This window comes from Mobula birostris, chromosome 1 (genome assembly GCF_030028105.1).
Source record: "Mobula birostris isolate sMobBir1 chromosome 1, sMobBir1.hap1, whole genome shotgun sequence".
NCBI classification, from domain to species: Eukaryota; Metazoa; Chordata; class Chondrichthyes; order Myliobatiformes; family Myliobatidae; genus Mobula; species Mobula birostris.
Genome location: NC_092370.1, coordinates 69,930,705 through 69,946,915, shown reverse-complemented (window position 1 = coordinate 69,946,915; position 16,211 = coordinate 69,930,705). Strand labels below are relative to the sequence as shown.

General features: G+C 39.9%; 1 protein-coding gene across 1 annotated transcript in view; it reads left to right on the top strand.

Moving 5' to 3' along the window:
* gra (granulito) overlaps nt 1-10,130 on the top strand; it is a 120,639-nt gene extending 110,509 nt beyond the window's left edge. The window contains exon 8 of the mRNA XM_072262412.1: nt 9,975-10,130. Coding sequence (XP_072118513.1) covers nt 9,975-10,058 — 84 coding nt within the window. The 3' untranslated portion in view covers nt 10,059-10,130. The remainder of the gene's footprint in view (nt 1-9,974) is intronic.
* Nucleotides 10,131-16,211: the final 6,081 nt, after the last annotated feature.

Genomic DNA, 16,211 nt, shown 5'->3' with positions numbered 1-16,211 from the left:
CTTCATTCTGATGTGATACTGATACAACTGACCTATGCTTCTCCCTCTCAAATTGCAGTATGAATTCAATCATATTATGATCACTGCCTCCTAAGGGTTCCTTTCTGATAAGATCCTATGGATTTGATTTCATTTTTTTACCACCAGAGCCACCCCAACCTCTCTGCGTATTTGCTTGTCCTTTCAAATCAATGCATATCCTTAGATGTTAACCTTTCAACTATGATTGTTCTTTCAGCCACAGCTCGGTGATTCCCATGTTATACCTACCAATTTCCCAAATCCAATATAAAAGCCAAAGAGAGGGCATATGATAGAGGAAAAACTAGTGGGAAGTTAGAGGATTGGGAAGCTTTTACAAACTAAAAAATGTCATTAAGAATGTAAAGATGGAAAACGAAAGTAAGCTAGCCTATGATATTAAAGAGGATACCGAAAGTTTCTTCAGATAAATAGGAAAGTGTAAACAAGAGACAAGAGTAGATATCAGACTGCTGGAAAATGATGCTGGAGAGGTACTAATGGGGGACAAGGAAAAGACAGACGAACTGAAAAAGTATTTTGCATCAGTCTTCACCATGGAAGACACAAGTAGTACAGGTGTCAAGGGTTATGAAGTGTGTGAAGTTACCATTACTGGAGAGAAGCTTCTTGTGAAACTGAAAGGTCTGAAAGTAGATAAATCACCTGGACCAGATGGTATACACCCCACGATTCTGATTGAGGTAGCTGAAGAGACTGTGGAGGCACTAGTAAAGATTTTTCAAAAATCACTAGATTCTGGAATGGTTCCTGAAGACTGAAAAATTGCAATTGTCACTCCACTCTTCAAGGAGGGAGAGAGGCAAAAGAAAGGAAACTATAGGCCAGTGGGTCTCAGCTGAATGCCTAGGAAGGTGTTGGACTCGATTATTAAGGATGAATTCTCAGGGTATTTGGAGGCACATGAAAGAATAGGCTGTAGTCAGCATAGTTTTCTCAAGGGAAAATCTTTCCTGACAAATCTGTTGAAATTCTTTGAAGAAACAATAAGCAGGATAGACTAAGGAGAATTGGGTGATGATCTGTACATGGATTTTCAGAAGGTTTTTGACAAGGTGCCACATTTGAAGCTGCTTAACAAGCTATGTGCCCATGGTATTACAGGAAAGATTCTCGCATGGATAAAACATGCCTGATTGGCAAGAGGCAAAGAGTGGAAATAAAGGAGACCTTTGCTGGTTGGCTATTGGTGACTAGTGGTGTTCCACAGGGTTCTGTGGTAGGACTGATTTTTCTTACATTATATGTCAATGATTTGGATGATGGAATTGATGGCTTTGTTGCAAAGTTTGCTTACAATATGAAGTGCAGGGGTATGTGGTTTTAAGGAAGTAGAGAGCCTACAGAAGGACTTAGACAGATTAGGAGAATGGCCAAAGAAATGGCAAATGGAATACAGTGTCGGGGAATATGCGGCCATGCACTTTGGTAGAACAAATGAAAGGGTTGATTATTTTATATATGGAGAGAAAATGCAAAAATAAGATGTGCAACAGGGGCTTGGGAATCCTTGTGCAGGATTCCCTAAAGGTTAATTTGCAGGTTGAGTTTGTGGTGAGGAAGGCAAATGCGATGTTAGCATTCATTTCAAGAGGACGTGAATATAAAAATGAGGATGTCATGTTGAGACTTTCTAAAGCACTGTTGAAGCCTCGGGAGTATTGTGAGCAGCTTTGGGCTCCTTATCTTAGAAAGTTTGTGCTAAAAATGGAGAGGGCTCAAAGAAGCTTCATGAAAATGATTCCAGGATTGAATGCCTTGTCATATGAAGAGCATTTGATAGCTCTGGGCCTGTATTCACTAGAATTCAGAAGAATGAGGGGTGACCTAATTGAAACCTATCGAAAGACAAAAGGCCTTGATAAAGTGGATGTGGAGAGGATGTTTCCAATGGTGGGAGAGTCTAAGACCAAAGGACACAGCCTCAGAATAGAGGTGTGTCCTTCTAGAAAGAAGATGAGGAGGATGTTCTTCAGGCAGAGAGGGGTGAATCTGTGGAATTCTTTGTTAGAGCCAGCTGTGGAGGCGAAGCCTTTATGTATATTTTAGGCAGAGGTTGATAGATTCTTGATTAGTCAGGGCATAAAGGCATATGGGGACAAGTCAGGAGATTGGTGCTGAGAGGAAAATTGAATCAGCCATAATGAAATGGCGGAGCAGACATGATGGGCCAAATGGCCTAATCCTGCTCCTATATCTTATGGTCTTATGGTCTAATGTCTAACTGCGCTACAATACCTTATTCCATATACTGTGTGCATTCAAATATAAAACTTCAGTCCTGTATTAATCACCCTTTTAAATTTTGCCCCGTATTACTGAATGTTAGATTCTTATCCCTTTCTAAAATACAAACTGCATCTACTTGTATATCGACTGCCTCATCCTCTGCCCTATCAGTCCAGTTTCTAACCCCTACCAAATTAGTTTAAACCCTCCCCAACAGCACTGGCAAATTTGTCCAGAAGGATATTGGTCTCCCTTGTGTTCAGGTGTAACCCATCCTTTTTGTACAGGTCATACCTTCTCCAGAAGAGATCTCAACGATCTAGAAATCTGGAATTATGCCCCTTGAGCCAATTCCTCAGCCACACATTTATCTGCCAAATTATTCTATCCTCACTGGTGTGTGCTACGTGCAGAAATCCAGAGATTACTACCTTTGAGGCCCTGCTTTTCAGCTTTTTACCCAACTCCATATATTCTCTCTCCACAACCTCAGCCATTGTCCTACTTATGACATTTATGCCAATTTGTACAACAACCTCATGCTGTTTACCCTCCTCCTTTACATCTGAGATGTCCCTGATGCTGGCACCTTGGAGGCATCATACCATCCAAGTGTTCCTTTCAAGTCCACAGAACCTCCTGTTTGTTCCACCCCTCTCACAATTGCACTCTTTTTCTTTCCCCTTCCCTTCTGAGCCAGCCTCAGTGCCAAAGACCCAGTTATTGTGGCTTTCATCTGGTAGTTCATTTCCCTCCCAACAGTATCCAAAGTGGTATACTTGTTATTGAGGGGAACATCCACAGGGGTGCTCTGCACTGATTGCCTGTTCCGTTTCCCTCTCCTGACAGTCACTTGCCTCCTGCAGCTTAGGGGTGTCTAGCATCCTTCAGCTACCATCTATCGTCTCCTTATTCTCTCATATGACCTGAAGGTCTTCCGGCTGCAATTGCAGCTTCCTAATACGGTGTGTAAAGAGCTGCAGCTGGATGTACTTCGTGCAAATGTAGTTATCAGGGAGACAGAAGGTTTCACATAGTTCCCACATTTAAACGGGGAGAAGGTTCAAAATCAGAGGTGCAGAGGGACTTAAGAGTCCTTGTGCAAGATTCCCAGAAGGTTAATTAACAGATTGAGTCTGTGGTAAAGAAGGCGAATACAATGTTAGCATTTATTTCAAGGGGAATAGAATATAAAAGCAAGGAGATAATGCTGATGTTCAATAAGACACTAGTCAGGCCACACTTACTATATTGTCAACAGTTTTAGGCCCCTTACCTCAGAAAGGATGAGTTGTTATTGGAGAGAGTCCAGAGGTGATAAACAAGGATGATCCCGGGAATGAAAGCGTTAACATATGAAGAGTATATGGTAGCCTTGTGCCTGCACACACTAGAATTTAGAAGAATTTGGGGGAATCTCATTTAAACCTACAGAATGTTGAAATGACTAGTTAGGGTAGAAATGGAGAGGATGTTTACTCTACAGGGGGTACCCAGAACTAGAGGGCACAGCCTCGAAATTGAGGGGTGATCTATTAGACGGAGGCAAGGAGGAATTATTTTAGCCAGAGAGCGGTGAATCTGTGGAATGCTCTGCCACAGACTGTGGTGGATTCCAACTCCATGGGTATATTTAAGGTGGAAGTTGATAGTTTCCTGATTGGTCAGGGCATCAAAGGATATGTTGAGAAGGCAGGTGTATGGGGTTGAGAGGGATCGGGGATCAGCCATGATGGAATGGTGGAACAGACCTGTTGGGTTGAATGGCCTAATTCTGATCCTATGTTTTATGGTCTTATCTCACACGAAGACATACCACTAATCCTGGACTCATTCTGACAGCACTAGCTATGTACTGATAGACAAAGAAGGAGAGAACATAGAACATAGAAAACCTACAGCACAATACAGGCCCTTCAGCCCATAATGCTTTGCCGAACATGTACTTACTTTGGAAATTACCTAGGGCTACGCATAGCCTTCTATTTTTTTAAGCTCCATGTACCTATCTAGGAGTCTCTTAAAAGACCCTATCGTATCTGCCTCCACCACCGTTGCTGGCAGCCTACTCCATGCACTCACCACACTCTGTGTAAAAAACTTACCCCTGACATCTCCTTTGTACCTACTTCCAAGCACCTTAAAACTGTGCCCTCTCGTGTTAGCCATTTCAGCCTTGGGGAAAAAGCCTCTGACTATCGACATGATCAGTGCTTTTCATCTTCTTATATACCTCTATCAGGTCACCTCTAATCCTTTGCCACTCCAAGGATATAAAGCCAAGTTCACTCAACCTATTCTCATAAGGCATGCTCCTCAATCCAGGCAACATCCTTGTAAATCTCCTCTACACCCTTTTTATAGTTTCCACATCCTTCCTGTAGTGAGGTGACCAGAACTGAGCACAGTACTCCAAGTGGGGTCTGACCAGGGTCCTATAAAACTGTGACATTACCTCTTGACTCTTAAACTCAATCTCATAGTTGATGAAGGCCAATGCAACATATGTTTTCTTAACCACACAGTCAACCTGCGCAACAGCTTTGAGTGTCCTATGGACACGGACCCCAAGATCCCTCTGATAATCACAGTGCCAGGAGTCTTACCATTAATACTATATTCTGTCATCATATTTGACCTACAAAATGAACCACCTCACACTTATCTGGGTTGAACTGCATCTGCCACTTCTCAGCCCAGTTTTGCATCCTATCGATGTCCTGCTGTAACATCTGACAGCCCTCCACACTATCCACAGCAACCTCAACCTTTCTGTCATCAGCAAATTTCTAACCCATCCCTCACTTCCTCATTCAGGTCATTTATAAAAATCACGAAGAGAAGGGGTACCAGAACAGATCCCTGAGGCACACCGCTGGTCACCGACCTCCATGCAGAATAAGACCTGTCTGCAGCCATTCTTTGCCCTCTGTGGACAAGCCAGCTCTGGATCTACAAAGCCAGCCTTGGATCCCATGCCTCCTTACTTTCTCAATAAGCCTTGCATGGGGAACTTTCTCAAATGCCTTGCTGAAATCCATATACACTACATCTACACCTCTACCTTCATCAATATGTTTAGTCACATCCTCAAAAAATTCAATCTGGCTCCTAAGGCACAACCTGCCTTGACAAAGCTATGCTGACTGCCTCTCAAGATCTTTTCCATCAACTTACCAACCACTGAAGTAAGACTCACTGGTCTATGATTTCCTGGGCTATCTCTACTTCTTTTCTTGAATAAGAGAACAACATCTGCAACCCTTCAATCCTCTGGAACCTCTCCCATCCCCATTGATGATGCAAAGATCATTGCCAGAGGCTCAGCAATTTCCTCCCTCGCCTCCCACGGTAGCCTGGGGGTACATCTCGTCCCGTCCGGGAGACTCATCCAACTTGATGCTTTCCAAAAGCTCCAGCACATCCTCTTTCTTAATGTCTCTATACTCAAGTTTTTCAATTCGCTGTAAGTCATCCCTAAAATTGCCAAGATCCTTTTCCGTAGTGAATACTGAAGCAAATTATTCATTAAGTACCTCTTCTATTTCTTCCTGTTCCATACACAGTTTTTCACTGTCACACTTGATTGGTCCTATTCTCTCATGTCCTATCCTCTTACTCTTCACAAAACTCACCAGAAATTTATCTAGAGCCTTTGTTGCTTCTTGCCTAAACCTATTGATCCAAAACCTGAAACTAACTCCTCTAATAATGTCCCACTCATAAAATGGGTGCTCCACTTAAATCTAACTTCTTTTTATTGGCTTTTGCCAAGTGCGTAATAGAACGCTATGATTGAAGCCTGCAGAAAAATCCCCAACAAGCTCTGAGCCCGTTTTAAACTTTGTCTTACCTCACCAACAAACAAGACCTTGTGATGATTAAGGTCTACCAAAAATTCTCAAAGACCCCAAGCTCTTTTTAACCCTCATGCTGCCTCACCAACAAGCAACTGCTCATAGTGACTGAAACCCGCTGTAAAGTTCTGAAAGGCCCCATGCTCTTTTTAAACCTTATGCTGCATCACCACTGTGAGTGCTCGTAATGATTGATGTCTGCCAAAAACATAACCTCCCATGCGTAAAACCATGCTAACTATTCCTGATTAGGTGTTAAATATGCGATCTTGTCTTTCAGAGATCCCTTGAGTATCTTCCCTACAGCTTATGTCAGGCTTAATGGCCTGTAGTTCCATCGCCTATCCTTGCTACCCCTTTTGAACAATGGAACAACATTAGCTACCTTCTAGTCTTCTGGAACTTCACCAGTGACTAACAAGGACCTCCACAATTTCTTACCTAAGGTCTGGAGTTACACTTGGTCAGGTTTCTTCCTCATAATACGCATATGATCCAAAACCTCACTACTTATTACCCTCATTTCTTTGGCATCGTGATAATCTTCTTAGTAAACACTGAGAAGACATAGACATTAGAAATCTCAACCATCTCCTTCAGCTCCACGTATAGGTGATGGTCTTTAAGAGGATCTACTCTCCCCCCAGACACCCTTTTACAGTTAATATAACTGAAGGACCTTTTGGGATTATCTTCAACCCTGCTTGCCAAATTCATCTCATACCCTCTTTTTGCCATCCTGATCTCTCTTTTTAGCTTGGTCTACCCCACCTTACTGATCTTATCTTCACACTGTGAATTGCGGACCAATTGATTTCTTTTGCTAGATCCACAAAGGTGCCACTACAAAAGTAAAGCCATTGTGAGTACCATAGACATACATGTAATAAAATGACAATACTGCATAGTTATGCAGAGAATTGATGTGGGCCATTGTTCAACACCGGTTCAGTAAGCAATTTACTTAATTAGGCTTCAAGTATTTCATATTGCACTAAAAGAGTATTTTGAAGACGTAACAAAGAGTTTTGATGTTGTTCATGTAGGCTTCCAAATTATATTTGATAAGTCTCACTGCTTGTAAGCAAAATGCAGTATATAGAAAAATGGGGACAGTAACAGACAGATATGAAATGAGTCATGAGATAGGAAACAAAAAATGAATTGTTTATTGAATTAAAAAGAGATACACAAAGTTGATATGCCACTACTTTTCTTCAAAGGTACATAGGTTATGATTGGTTTACAAGTATTATTTCAAAATTGGTAGAAGTCCTGTATATAGTGAGGCACATTGTGATTGAAGTGATGTAGACATAGGCTAATGGAACGAAGGAGCATGCTGCTGATTAAATTTAATACTAAGAAGTGCAATGTGTTAAATTAAATGGTAAACATGAGAAATTCTGCAGATGCTGGAAATCCAAAGCAACACACACAAAATGCTGGAGGAACTCAGCAGGTCATGCAACATCTATGGAAATAAATAAACAGTTGACGTTTTGGGCCAAGACCCTTCTTCAGGAAGGGGGAAGACACCAGATTAACCTCCTCCGCAAAACCTTTTTATTCTGGCATCTTCCCCTTTCTTTTGCATTCCCGGAAGGACGTAAGCACTGTGCTTATGTCCTTATTGCATTTGTGTGGCCACTGACTTCAACAGATGGGCGTGGAAGATGACGACAAGCAGCTCCAAGGTGGCAATTCTGACCTAACTGATTCTGACACTGTCTCACTGACCATGAACAGAGTGATAATGTTGTGACCCTGAAACAGGACAACTGACTTTTGTTCCATGAATTAACATTCACCTAGGCTAAAATATCAGATAGTCTTTCATTCTGATGGATCACAATGTATTTTTTACACTGTCAGTTTGGGTTTGGTTAGCAACAAAGAGAACTTGGATACCAAAGATACAAGTTTCACCTGCCACATTGGGACAACTGAATTTGCTTGTGTTGCAATAACACCGAGACTGAAGATGTCATCTTTGTCTTCCAACATAAATTCTGCTTTCTTGAAACTGCTTTCATCTTCTTTCCTTAGTACTATTTCAACCAAATAGCACAAACTTTACACCTCTTTCACAAAGGGTCATTACTTGCTATTAATCAACATCATCTTTCTGTTGTCCTCCTCTTTCTCAGCCTTGCTGATACACCAGTAATTGTTTTCACCAGTTCCCTTTTATTTACTTGCATTGTCAGCATTTATTCATAATTTTCCTAGAACGAAGGAGGTAGTTAAGAACATTTATATTTGTTCATGGGAAGTCCCAGTTGAAACAGGAAAAAAGGGAGATTTCCTTCCCTGAAAGATACTAAAAGTCGTTTTTATGAAAATCAAGTAGTTACTTCCAGGTATATTAAGTTATTTGAATTACCTAGCAGCTGTGAATTGATTCAATCATGTTTCTAGATCAGAGACACAGAAATATGGCTTCAGTAAAGTTATGTTTTATCATATATCTATTGTATGTATTATGACAATAATGACAAGTTTTCTTAGTTGCCTAGCATCCCTATTGTTACTAATATTTGTTCTTAATTCCTCAAGAGCTTCAATTTAAAATCCCAGTCTTGAATTTATATCCATTATGACTTAAATTTACTTCCAGCTTGCAGATACTTTTTCTTCAAAATCTTCTCATTCTTCCAATTCTTCCTGATAATATATGTGACCAAATAAAAGGACATTCTTTTCAACTATTTTTATTATTCATTTGCTATAGGACATAAATTATATTTAAAATTGTAGTTGATTTTATATTAAGGAAGTAGAAAGCTGTTGAAAATGAGTAAGAATTTAGTAAACTGAGCATTAAACTACTGAAGACAAACTGAAGCATTTTTTTCTGAAAAAAGCATCAAATAAAATCTCAATTGTAAGATTACTAGGGACCAGTGAAATAAGGATTTTTCAAAAAAGTTGAAAGAAAGTGATGGTCTAATTAAGAGTGATTATGATAATATGGAATTCAGATATTATTTTAAAATCCCTTTATGAACAGTTATTTTCCAATTATCTTTCTACAACAAAGTGGCAGAAAATTTCTTCCACTCATAAGGCAGTTTGTAAAGAAGCGATAAATGACAAGTCTATTTGAAGAGCAAATTACATTTAATTGGAAGAATAATTTATAGATGAGATTTTTATTCAAAGTACTCAATATTAAAGTTCATGAGAAATTTACTGGATACTTTGCAAATTTCTGTTTTCTTGCTGACATAGCAGTTAAGGTACGTTTTCCTGACGGAATATACTAACTAAATTAATTAGATGAAGAACATATCTTAAGGATCCCCATCTTGCAAACAGAAGCAGCTGTTACTTGAGCATAACTCAAAACTTCTTGATCATGGATACCCATTCTTTTTAGGAACTTAGCTTTTCAAAAAGGTGAAGAACATGTGACTAATATTTTGTCTTAATAAACGTAAGAAATTTTCTGTCCTTGTATGTACTGAAATATCATCTTGCTAGCAATAACACTTGGATTGGACACTTCGGGTTTAATTTTTTATAAAATTTTCATGGTTCTCTGGGCCTCTCAATATCGCTTATGGTATTTTATGAAAGAATTGAAACCAAACAGATGAAATCTACACAGGACTTCTCCAGTTGCCTGATATAAATTCAGTTGGAGAATAATAATTTTCTCTAATCATGTTATGTAATGTATTTTTTTAGTTGTTTCAACTAAGTATAACTTATTGCCATTTGGAATACTTCACTATGAAAAATGGAATGCAGTGGAACATATTTTAAGATGATAATGATAAGTATGGATTGATTTTTACATATTCCTAGATGACAGACTAATTGTCATGCTTTCTTACTCAGAGAGAGAGATTGTATGAAAGTGGACGGGGTTTATGCTTTGCTTACCAAAAGATGGCTACAAATCATCAGGGAATTGCTGGCTGAATGATGGTTGTAAATCAAGTCCTGAACTCGCTTGGAAGGTGCTTATATTCAGTTTAATATTTCTAAACATATCGACTGGACTTTTGGATCTTTATGGAAAGAACCCATCCAACTTTTCTCAACAGCTAGAAGATTTTTACAGTGATGAGGTTCATGATTAATTTCTTTGATTCTAATTAATCAAGATGTTGAAGTACCACATTTGTAAAACAGCACTTTTGGTAGAGTTTGTGCACTTGAAATAAATTGAAAATGGGTTAACAAATAACTTTTTAACATAGCGAATGCACTTTATAGAAATATGTGTGTATTGTATATTACGATTCGAATTCTCTTTTGAGATATAGCTGTTGGACAGAACCATTCCACATTTTGGAAATAATCAAGATAATCAAGGTCATGCAGAACAATTTTGTACTTAAAATGCAACATAATATTACTCATTCTACTTCAATCTCAAACATTTAAAATATACAATTATGAGTGATTCCTTTTACCTACAATGTTTATTATCTAGGAATGTAAAAAAACTGAATTTCATACAGGGCCATACTCCTTCTTTGATGTTATTCTTTATGTACATGATACGATGACCTCAGTTACCCAATGAGAAAAATGGTAGCCAAAATTCCTTTTAAAATGTTAGAGTTATACTATTTTGTCCTTCCTGTGCTACAGATGCTGCTTGCTTCCTGATTAGTTCAGTTATTTTCTTAAAAGAGGTTTATCAGAGAACTACTGGGAGTTATTTTCTGCAGCTATTTTTATGGAATGTTTGGATTTGAAACATGTAAGACCTAGTGTATTGTATTTCACATTTATGGATTGAAAGATGCATCATCATCCTTTACATATGTAAGCTAATTTTGTAATAAGAAATTTGAATATATACAGTAGGCATGGAGACCCAAAGAACAGATAGGCATGAAAAGATCCAAATAAAAGTCTGCATCTACTGATATTTGCAATATAGTCTCTTTAACACCTGCGCCTCTGAGATCATGAGATTATATCTAGATAGCAAGTAATAGCACATTCAATATGAAAAATAGAAATCAATTTCAAGACTTAATAAATTATATGTAACACCGCAATGCATTATTCTCCCAAGTTAATCTCCCATTGTGTTCAACTTACAGAATATGTGATAAAATAGGAAAAAGTGATAATAGGCATTGGTGTTTCAAATTGATTATTAGTTGATTTCTAATGGCTTAGAACACAAATTTTTGAGGCTGCATTCAATGAAGTGTGACCTTTTTGCATCAAGGATTTTAAACTTAGAGTTTGTAGATTGAAATACTATGCTATGTGGTTTATGATCTCAAAAGAAGTATGCATATTTAGCATGCTCTCCTTGAAATTTAAATTGTTCCCAGCTGGCCAGTAGTATCACAAGTTTCAATGCGACTATCTGAGGAGGCCAACAGGTGAAATATAATCTTTAAAAACTCTGCATAGCTCATACAGCTGAAATTAATAAACTGGCATGTTGACTGCTGCTTTTTGCTGAACCCTTGAGATTTTATTGCATTGCGCAATAAACTTGTAGCTTTATTGAACTATTTCCAAGGCAAATTCTCCACAGCCACCTTTTGTGGAGAAATTGTACCTCAAGAATGAGAACGCAAATCTTGAATTTTTTGTTGAAGGGTTCATATATCCTGCTACAATTTAGCTGGTTGAATAAGTTCAAACTCATACACCTGATTTTGCAGTCTGAATTCTGGTTGACTCGAACAGCATCTATGAATAGTACATGATATTCACTGATTGTCTAGACTGACTCATTTCAAAAGAGTAATGAAGGTTTAGAGTTACTAATGTTTTCATTTATACACTGTGACTACTTCTCCAAAAATAATTATGCCATCTTTGCAAAATAACTCCTGTATTTTCTTCTTGTGGTATTTTATTGTGTATGAATGTTTGGAAGGCTTTCACCCTTACCACCCTTTTAAGTATAGGAGTGAATTTCATGTAGTGATCTTTTTTGGTGAAGAAAATAGAATTAGTCCCAAGTTTATACTTAACTATTTTAGCCCTGTAGTTCTTTCACCCATACCTTCATGATATTAATAATTTCCTGATTTACCTTTTTAAACTGTTTCTTATATTACAAAGTATTCCTGAGACCTTTTGTATCTTGCAGGTCTTACACACCTATATTTTTTACAATTAGTCTTCATACCTAAGAGTAAGGTTCAACTTTTTCTGCAAGGGATTCTGTAGGGAGTGAATTGATCCGGGACTTTCGGTGCAATATTTGCTACTGTGTAAACAAACCACATTCCCATCCAAAGAAAAACTAAACTACCTGCTAGTGTTTGCAGACTATCAACTGCCCCCTCACCACTCTAGCCACTCTCCTCCACCTCACAATCCCAACACAAACACTTAATTCCTAACCATCATGCAATCTCGGACATTCCATATATGAATTGCTACCGCCAAATCATTACAATATTTTATGGCAAAATATAATTTTTTTAACTGAGTAATTAAAGTTCCCAGCAAAACTCTGATAGCAATTTTCATTCATTTGATGGAAAAAGTATATGTAAAGTTCAAGATGAAAGATTTACTCTTGCAATAAAAGCTCTAGAAATACTGTGCAAATACTTTAGTAATAAAAATGTGTTTGAGATAGAACGCTTAATTAATGCAAATCTTTTAAATCTATTCTCAATCAAATATTACAGCAAATCTGAGATATATTATTTCAGATGTTAGTCTCTGGTCAAAGAGTTGTTGTCCAGCTGAACAGATCAAAAACGATTTGATCTTGATAGCTTTGTTTTACATACTCATTGATTTGTGCATTAGAATGAGATATGGCTTATTAACCCTATTTCAACATTTTCCAGTCATTAGCAATGTGACAGCAAGGCATCTGAAAAGCATTAAGGTCTGGTAAAGTCACCACAGTTTATGAAAGAGGAATAATTTTTAATAAATCTACTGAGTTTTTTTAATGGCTGTAACAAGCAGAATAGTTAAGTTGAATCAGCGGACATGATACATTTAAGTTTTCAGAAGACATTTGGATAGAAAACATAAGGCTGTTTCATGAAATTGTCAAACTGCTTGTACATATTATATTTAATAACAGGATTGTCCAAGCCACACTCGCCACCTGTTTGTTGTATTTATTCTTTTCCTAGATTCAGAGGATGACTGAATAGACTCACACAACCTAACAGGTATCCATTGAACCAGTCAGAGCCCCAATCAATGTGTAGTCATCAGGTGTTACTCCAGAACATCTTGACAGCCTTTGTCAATGCTCAAGTTATCTATTGCAATTTAACTGGCAATTATGGCAATTTAACTGGGAATTATTGTCATGGTCCGGATCGAGGTCTCGTTAAATTTACTTTGTTTATGTTACGATCCGGACCGTTGACTCCCTGTTTCCCTTTGGTTCCCTGTTTTCCCTGTTTTCCCTGTTTGGTGATTAGAGGCAATTTACTCTCGGCTGAACCGATAGTTTATAGTCTCTGGCTTTCAGCTGTTCGGCTCGAGAGCGTCTGCAAAGTCACTAAAGGTACGGCGTGCCAATGTCATCTGGCCGGAGCAAGCCTAGTCTCCGCCCGAAGCGAGTGCCGGTAATTTGCCTTTCCTCACCGGAGCACTGCTGTCAAGTTACCTCGCCAAAGCAAGCCTGCAAAGTTTCCTCACCAAGGTGGGTCCATCAGTTAACCCGCCGGAGGCAATCAAGAACCGCTGTCTACTGTTCCCGGGCCGAGTCGAGAGCTCGCCACTACCCGGAGACTCCAAGTCAAGTCCTGGTTCCCGGGGCATTCAAGTACCAAGTCAAGTCCTGGCCTTGGTGGCATCCAAGTACCGAGTCAAGTCCCAACCCTGGCAGCATCCAAGTTCCAAGTCAAGTCCCGGTCCTGGCGACATCCAAGTTCCGAGTCAAGTCCTGGCCCTGGTAGTCTGTGGTTCCTGTCCTACCCCCTAGTCTGAATCCCTTCTCCGCCCCTCTCGCCTCTAGCCCTGGCCTGCACCTCGGTCTAGTTCTATCGCCGGAGCTAGATAGGTACTGTCTGGTGTTCTTTTGTGTTGGTCGTGCCTCCGTGGGGTAAGTCAGGCCGTTTCACCATTGCCCAGCAGGGGGTCATGTCTTGTCGTGTCTTGTCCTTGCCTCCATGGGGTAAGTCAGGCCGTCTTGCCATTGCCCGGGGGGGGGGGGTCATGAGTCATAAGTCCCGGCCCTATGTCCTGTACCCAAGGAGGGGTCTCGGCTCTCTGTTCTGTGTATGAGTCCCGGCCCTATGTCCTGTACCCAAGGAGGGGTCCCGACTCTGTGTTCTGTGTATGTGTACATGGACCTGCTCTCCTGAGACCGAGGCTCTGTTTTTCTGTGTTCCTCCTCTCCCTAGCCCACGTCATGTCCATGCCTGGTTCTGGGGTCCGAGCCCGGGACACAACCCAGGTACTTGGGTCCTTGCCCAGTCTCTGGCTTGGAGTCCATACTGTAGCCTCTTCATGTTGCCGCTAGTTCTGGGATCCAATTCCGAGTCCTAGCCCAGACTTCTAGTCCCAGCCTAGTCGTAGTCCTACGTCCCTTGTCCAGTTTGCTATTCCTGCATCTGCTTTGCTCTCCTGGTATCAAACAATAAACTCAATTTAATTAACCCCACAAGATGTGTCTTGCATTTGGGTCCACCCTTGCTCCCTATGCCCCCCCATTGTGATAATTATGGCAATTATTCTAATTACAAGCATAGAATAAAAATTGGAACAAGAACAGGCGACTTGCCATTTAGTGTATTCACACCTGATCTCCTCAGTACTCAATTCCTAACCTATTCAACCTATCCCTATAACTTTGATCCTCATGTCCCAACGACATCCTTGTACATTTTCTCTGCACTCTTTCAAACATATTCATATCTTTCCAGAGTGTATAACCTCACATTTTCCCAATTTAAATTCAGTTTGGCAGGTTGTTGCCAGTTACTCAATTTTTCTGTATTCTGTGCAGCACCCAAATATCCTCCTCACACATGCCTTCCCAGCTCTTTTAGGGTCCCTGGCAGACTTTGTTAACTGAGGGCCAGGAACCGATTCTTAGGGCACTCTTATTAGTTTCAGCCTGAAAAGACTGATTTATTTCAACTCTCTGTCTTTAATAGGATAACTAATCTCCATGCTAATAGAATTCTTCCAGTATCATAAGCTGTTATCTTATACCTTTGTGTGGCACCTTGTCAAGTGCCTTCTGGAAATCCAAATACAGATTCCATCTATTGACTCTGCTTGTAACATCCTCAAAGAATTCTATATAATCTGTTAAATGTGATTTACCTTTCATAAAATCTCATTTTTTTGCTTTGATTAGTCGCCGGGACCGGATGAGATGTACCCCAGGCTACAGTGGGAGGCGAGGGAGGAGATTGCTGAGCCTCTAGTAATGATCTTTGCATCATCAATGGGGATGGGAGAGGTTCCGGAGGATTGGAGGGTTGCGAATGTTGTTCCTTTATTCAAGAAAGGGAATCGAGATAGACCAGAGAGTCTTACCTCAGTGGTTGGTAAGTTGATGGAGAAGATCCTGAGAGGCAGGATTCATGACATTTGGAGAGGTATAATATGATTAGGAGTAGTCAGCATAGCTTTGTCAAGGGCAGGTCGTGCCTTATGAGCCTGATTGAATTTTTTGAAGATGTGACTAAACACATTGATGAAGGAAGAGCAGTAGATGTAGTACATATGGATTTCAGCAAGGCATTTGATAAGGTACCCCATGCAAGGCTTATTGAGAAAGTAAAGAGGCATGGGATCCAAGGGGACATTGCTTTGTGGATCCAGAACTGGCTTGCCCACAGAAGGCAAAGAGTGGTTGTGGACAGGTCATATTCTGCATGGAGGTCGGTCACCAGTAGGGTGCCTCAGGGATCTGTTCTGGGACCCTTACTCTTCGTGATTTTTATAAATGACCTGGATGAGGAAGTGGAGGGATGGGTTAGTAAGTTTGCTGATGACACTAAGGTTGGGGGTGTTGTGGATAGTGTGGAGGGCTGTCAGAAGTTACAGTAGGACATTGATAGAATGCAAAACTGGGCTGAGAAGTGGCAGATGGAGTTCAACCCAGATGAGTGTGAAGTGGTTCATTTTGGTAGGTCAAATATGATGGCAGAATAT